Genomic DNA, 7,375 nt, shown 5'->3' with positions numbered 1-7,375 from the left:
TGTTGAGAATATTAAATTTTGTTACGAAGGTTGAGAAACTCTTAAGAAGTGATAATATTTGATTATCTTATAACTTAGTCACTTATGAAAGAGGCAACACTCAGAGGCCGGATTAAGTATAATGAGAGCTTGTAAGAGGAAGGCAAAATGCATAAGGTGTTAAAAATAAGTAAGTTAGTAACCTGTAAGACAGTCCAAAATAGAAAATATGATGGCACAAACAAGATGTTTACTGGTAGATAAAAAGGGATGGAAATATCAAGTTATCATCATGCCTTCTCTAGACTGACCGCTATGTCTCCTCCATTTCAGCCACTAACCAGAGACACTCAGTACGGTCCCATCTTGGACCCAAAGGTGCTCTCTACTCAAGACATGCAAATAAAACCCATAGCTCCTCAGCAGGGAAACTGGCAAAGCTACAGCTGTATCTCACTGGATTTGTCCCCACTCTCTTAGCTAGGGCTAATGGACCACAAGCCCAGGGCATCATTAGTCTATAGGGTCCTTGCTCAAATATCAATTTTGGTCCTCATAACCACACCATTGGTGAGGGAGGCTGATGGGAAAAGGGGGCAGGATACAGGAATATTGTGTACTCAGAGCTCAGAGTGGTCCTTCCAGCCCTGTCTACACTGTCAGTGTAATAACTTACCTCAGGGCTTTCCTCTTGCTTCCTGTTGTGCATTTTAAACTGATTTGATAAATCGCATGATCCAAGCCTTTTCATTTGGTTGCTGAGCCTGTCTATTCCATAGCCTCTGAAATTGCTGGTAGCACTTGGAGGCTAACCATTGCATCAAGGATAACTGCCCACAGAACACCTACTGCATCAGAAATCCGCATTTTAACAGATCCCCGGGTGATTCACATGCATGTTAAGTTTAAGCAGCACTGAGCAAGGTTAGCAAGTACTGTTAGAAAGAAAGAGAAAGTTCCACAAAGACAGAAATTTGGATCTCAAAACCATGCCCTGAATACCATCCTGAATAAAAGGCCTCATGTACCCCCTGACCACTCAGAGCCCAAAAGGAGAGAGAAAATGCTAAGGGAACCATTGTCAACAACTGTCATGTAAGGTTTAGGGAAGTACTGCTGGCCCTTGGCGATTCTCCTTTGCACCCGGCTATGTATAGTTTGAGGAAACACTCAGAAAAGGATGGTACCACGCACCTCAACATGAATCCTGCAATCTCCTTCTTCCCTGGAATTAGGAAAATACCTTCTTTCAGATACATTATGTTTCAAGAACCCCAATCCAAAGGACATGAGGCTACCAGAAACAGACAAAGGGTTATAACTTTCTTAATAAAGTTGTAGTGACTTTAGAAAGATCATCCAAGGGCAGACTTGAGCAGAATAGCCGAAGAAGAATCCCTAATGGGCTGTACACTTCCCACCTACCAGCAGTTTCTGACTCCATCAGCTCCGGTCTTTTTATGTATCATTACTGCATTTGCATTACAGTAAGGGCTCAGTAAATTTTCTGAATTAACAGGAAAAACAATGAAAAATGTCACCCTTTCTAGCCTTGATTTATCTAAGACAAATTTAATTAATTTGATCCCTTGGCTTTGAGAAATTCTTGAGTATGAAGGCATAATTCTACATCTCAAATTAGCATAGTTCATAACACTTCATTCCGCATCTTGAGGTTGGATTTTATATTTCCTATTATTAATCTCATTTTACTTTTCCACTATGAAACACATTAACCTCTCCATTAAGAAACAACTCAACCATTTCTAAAAGTCACCAACAATTATGTACAAGGAATATAGTACACAGGAAAAATCTGCTAGTATTTTGATGTTTTTCTAAGTCCAGATTTAAGATCAAGGGAATCACCTATTTAAAACATCTATATAAGAAATAGAAACTGAGGACGTTACACACACAAAGATCATCAACAAGATCTAAACACAAGGCTAACAGTGTTGAGGATATTTACCCCAGTGAAGAATTAGATGAGAATATTATGAAAACGATGTCAAAGTTCTAAAGAGCATTTCTGTAAAGACTATGCTCCCTATTGCTTCTAAAAGAGGGGATATATCTAAATTTCAAAGGTTTAGGTTGGAAATCATAACTTCACATTCCATAAAAATGGCTTTATAAAAAGAATAAAGAAACACAGATATGGAATGGTTGAGTGTATTCCCTTGGAAATGATCTACGGGATCCTGTTCACTCCATGCCAGCTAGTACAGCCAAGGACAGTTAAAGTACTCACAGGACATTAGACATTTCAGCACAAGTTTTAACACTGCGTTACATGGGTTTTAAATACCATGTGTTTAAGAACTGACTCTACAAGCTCACAGAGAAAAGAGATAATCTTACAAGTTTCTGTCTCCTGAAGCTAACAGCATGAAACAGACACATGATAAGCCTTCAATAAATATTTACTGAATTTAATGAAGTATTACCACTTTCTGAGACAAAACTCTTAATTGGAGATTAATCTAAACACTACCATCACCACCACCACCCAGTAGAAAAGGAGCTCTCAAAATTTCCAAGTGAATCCACTTACATGTTAAACAATGGGAACAACAAGAAAGTAATTGTGTTATTCATTATAAAAGGCAAAGAAAGAATCCTCTGTTTGCAAACTTAATCAACTCCAAATAGTACTGTTAACTGCCCACTAAAACTCAGGGCATTCTCTTTCTGTTTCACAATCTTTTGCTTGATCTATGTTCTTGATGAAACGTGTTAAACTTAAATGTATGTATTCAATTTCATTCTTCATTATATGAAATACATAGTACCTTTATTATTTGAAAATTAAAAAGTAAAATGCTTATTGTTATAAGCAATAGTAGGAAAAAAAGCACTTGAATTTCAAAATATCATACCCAAAAACCTGGTCTAACCACATATGCACAACCACATTTCAATGATAAATCCTATAAAATTCATTAAATCTATTATTGTGCAGTTATATTTAGGGTAGCACAGGACCCAAATACAAAGCTAGTGCTCCATTTGGTTGAGTGAGTGGCGTTTTACTTGATAAACTTTCATAAGCTGCTCTATGCCCCATTAGGGAGTCTGTCTCTGGTTTTAACGAACTCCTTGAAGAGTTCATTTCAGTTATTCTTGCCTTGCTTGATGTGAAACAATTTAATCTGATCGCTTTCTTCCTAAGGGGTAGAAAGATGATGTTCAAGGGAGAGTGCAAAGGGGATGTGGTCAAATTTAGGAGCTCAATGAATAGGCCTGAAACAGGCTCACTAGAGAGAGTGCCTGGGATTCGGGGGGCGTAGGGGAGAGAATGACAAAGGAAGCTAGCAAAACACTGCAAAGAAACTTAGCTAGTCAGAAACCAGGTTCACATCTCTAGTTATTTCTAACACAGTAACTCCACCGTGGCCCATTCTGATGCAGAACTTTTGCCTTACACTAATGAAAGGAAAGTTTGCCGGCTAACACCTGTAGATAATTTCATAGATGGTTATTTCAAAATAGTATTTTATCATTAAAACAAGGTCAGGTTTCTCTTTGCTATGTAAACTACTTACCCTACAGCCTTCTATGGGGGTTTCATAAGATGAAAATGACAACAGGCAGTGATTTTAGATTTCGAGGGGAAAATTTTAAAAGATGCTATATCAAATTCCAAATCGATCATATATACACAGTGTACAAGCTAGAAGCCCCTAGAGAAAGTGGTTTCAAACTACACAATTCTGCCACTGCAACCCTCCAGATTTCCTAGGAGGACATGCCCATAAATCTTAGGACAGAGCCGGTGGGCAAGTTTGAAAAAGCACTCCAAGAGACTGTGACACTCAACCAACCACCTCCTACCCCATTGCCATTACCAGCTAATAGCGTTTCCACACCCACTGCTGATGTACTCTGTGCTATTCTTCTATACCAAATGTTAACTAAGTGAAATCGTTAGAATAGAGTATCTGAATTCAGATGGCATTTATCCAGCTTTTAAGAGGTAAAAATAAATCCATGAATGGCAAATCAATTTAACTTCCCTTCACAAAATTTCATTTTAAAGCTACAGATCAAATTTTGAACTTAAAGCTATTTACAGTCATAGCTTTCCAATTAAAGTATTTAAGCCCGCTAATATATTTTCATGAATCAAACTTTCACTACCAAGTAGCAGTACAAAAAGAAAAGTTCCAACATTCCTCACAATCCACTTACACATAAGGGTTAACTCAGATTTTTTTAAGCAAGGAAATAAAGGGTATTATTTCAAGGTTACCATAACTCTCCCCTTGTACATTACACCTTATATCCTAGTGTTCAGACTCAAAAATGTTATTATTTATGGGTAATCTTAAGTAAAACTAGTTAAACAAGTAATTCTATTTCGAGGTAACACTCCTGGTTTTCAGTGTTCCTATTATTCACTTTAGTCCATTGGAATGTATATCACAAGCCCCAAACTTCTTCAATTTTACTGTTACTCAGTGCTGGTTATGCAACTGTAAAGCACATTAGAAAATATGATGGACGGCTCTCAAACTCCGGACTTTTCAAATCACCTCACAATATATGCATATCAACAACCTTGAATTCCTTCCAGTTGTCAAAATCTATTCTGCATACAGTTAGGCCCAATTACAAAGAAGACTTAGAAAGAACTTTGAAAACAAACTGAGAAAGTATACTTACCTTAATTGGAGCACTACTAAACTTAATTTTCCTATTTGCTGGAATATCCTCTTCTTCTGGCAATCCCACGATTTCCGAGTACTCCGTGTCAGGTTGATAGTAATTGTTTTCATCACTATCGTCCTGCTCGTCCTGTTCTGTGCCTGTCTCTCCCCAGTCGGAATTATACCTGGATCTTACCCTATACACATTATAGTCACTGTGCATGTAAACATGGGAACTCTCGAAATTATTTGTGTCTCCAGGTACTCCCTTCCCACCTCTGGATCCAGAAGCACCAGCAGAGGTAAAATCACCACCTGAAAGTTCTTTCTTCTGTTGCATTGCTGCCTCACTCCCAGCCAAATTAGCTTCAGCGTCTTCTAAAGGTTCATTTAGTGGCGAAGGGATATCAGACTCGGGCATCGCCTTATCCTCAGCACAAGGTTCCTCAGGGACGTCTCTGTCTATTCTGTCAGGAGTCTCTTGGTTAGATGTGGAGTCCTCAGCTTCCTGGCTCTGCTGTATCTCTTCACTAGGCATCAAAGCTAGAGAGGTACTTTTCGAAACCACTTCTGGGACTGGAGTTGTAATACTCTTCTGAGCATCCTCTGTAGCATCGCCGTGTTTACGTGGAGGAGACCAAGAATTAGAATCCTTAAGGTGACCAAAAGTGTCAAGATTTGTAACAGTCACAGATGGTAAATTCAGGGGATAATGCCCAGTCACCGAGTATTCACTGTTTTCAGTTTTCTCAGAAACGATGGCACTGGGGGAGTCGGTGTTCTCAAACACTGCACTCAGTTGACTCACAGTTGGGGAGACAGCCTCTGTCCGGGAGCTAAGGCTGTCCAGGGAATCGGTACTGCCTCTGTTGGACTTCGAACCACCCCATTCATCCTGAGGTTCACTCCCTCCAGCTTTCTCTTTCTTTGGGGAATACCGGTTATTTTGTCCTGAGTCATGCACACTTCTCTCAAACAACTTCCGAGTTTCTGTGAACTTAGAATATGAAGGGCCATCATACATTGTGTCAAATCTACTAATTCGTTCTGAAACAGAGGACTCCAACTTAACAACTGAGCCATCTGTTTTCTCCAGAAATTCTCTGGGCTTCATTCTTCTCTGAGGAGATGGAGGTCCACCTTTCCCCCTTGTTTTGGCAATGACTGCAGTATTCTCATTGGGTTCCATACCCATCTGCATAAATAGGTTTTTAATTCTGTTGACATTGGAGCCATATTTCCTTCCCCTGCTCTGCTGAGAGCCCTCACCTTCTTTTGTTTTTTGTTCCCCATCTGACTTGGGTTTGTCAAAGGTGCTTTTCAGTGCCTGGAACTCAGTTCTATATGCATTCCTGTGAGGAGAGGCACTTCTGAGAGTGGTTCGTTCACCAGAAGACTCGGTTTTCAACATTTTTACTTCAGGGTGAAAAGCCAATGTTCATAATGATCAGGAAAAAAAACAAAAACAAAAAACCAGAACACCTCTCTTCTCTATCACCAGTATTTGGTCAAAAAAAAGTACCTCTCAAATGGCATACTGTGTCAGTGATCCTCCCAACAGGTGTAATAGGAAATTATTCAGTCAAGAGTTACACAAAATGGGTTTTTCAAAGCAAGACTACAGGTTCATCTGTAATAGAAAAGAATGAATTTCTGAATTCATTTACTTGTTTCAATTTATGTTCAGTTAACTAACATACACTTTTCAAAGTGGCTTCAAACACAGGAAATTACTTACTGAAATGGGAATTTAAAAGCCAAGAATTTAAAAGTTATAACTCTGATTGGTCTTTGGCAATAAAAATGTTTCAAACAAAATTCGGAGATCTCAGCCAAAATCACACACATACACACATACAAGTTATACAATAAGTACACTTGAAAGCAATACTTTAGCCCAAGTTTTGGTGGCTTTGGTGAGTGACCTTTAAAGAAACCAGCAGTTCATACATCTTTAAGAAATTATCAAACTGTCCAGAAAAATGAACTTCATTTGGGACTCTCCACATCAGGTAGAACTTATTCTTTCTGTGTCAGTACAATTAAAGTTTGGAATCTATGTTTACAAATTCCAAAACATACCCATAGAGACTTATTTGTCTCTTTCTGATCCAATATTCTCATTTACAGCATCCCCAAAGCAACATTAGTACAATTTCAGACCAAAACAAGCAGAAGAACGTTCTTAAATGGCAATAAGTTTCACTCTAAGTTTAGTTCTATAAAATCTTTGGAAGTTTCCTAAGGGTGGATATTATTGATTACAGAGTGGGATGTAGAATATCATGGGACTAAATGCATGAGACTGTGACGATCAGAAAGCAAATGTACCATGAAACCTCTTTCCATAGCCCTGATTTGTTTATTCCTGCTTGCCTCTAACTTACTACAAGCCCAAAATGCAACGCAATGCAGGCTTGCTGGTTTCCTCCAGCCCACAGCTGGATTTTATATCAATAGGCCAGCAATCAAATACTTCAAGATCTTCTGGGGAGCAGGCAATGTAGTTCTAAAGATATTTCATTTTGTTTTGGTTTTGGTTTTTAATATTAGGCCGAGCCTTATCACCCTCACGCACGATCAGCTTAAGCAGCACACACTTTCACTTAAATCGGCTCCAAACTCGGCTCCCGGCCCAGCACGCATGCATGGCCCATGCAGACAAACAAGAAAGGCTTTATAGTGTGGTGCCTGGGTTTTGGGGTGTTTTTTTTTTCTTTATCTTTTTTTTTTTTTTTTTTTTT

At 38.8% G+C, this 7,375-nt stretch overlaps 1 protein-coding gene across 1 annotated transcript in view; it reads right to left on the bottom strand.

Moving 5' to 3' along the window:
* Nucleotides 1-4,647: 4,647 nt before the first annotated feature.
* LOC109371945 (neurabin-1-like) overlaps nt 4,648-7,375 on the bottom strand; it is a gene marked incomplete at its 3' end in the record, with an annotated part of 3,904 nt that continues 1,176 nt past the window's right edge. Inside the window, exon 2 of the mRNA XM_019624726.1 lies at nt 4,648-6,261. Coding sequence (XP_019480271.1) covers nt 4,648-6,042 — 1,395 coding nt within the window. The remainder of the gene's footprint in view (nt 6,262-7,375) is intronic.

The sequence above is a fragment of the Hipposideros armiger genome, unplaced genomic scaffold (assembly GCF_001890085.2).
Source record: "Hipposideros armiger isolate ML-2016 unplaced genomic scaffold, ASM189008v1 scaffold_603, whole genome shotgun sequence".
NCBI classification, from domain to species: domain Eukaryota; kingdom Metazoa; phylum Chordata; class Mammalia; order Chiroptera; family Hipposideridae; genus Hipposideros; species Hipposideros armiger.
This window is presented reverse-complemented; position numbering and strand designations above follow the sequence as displayed.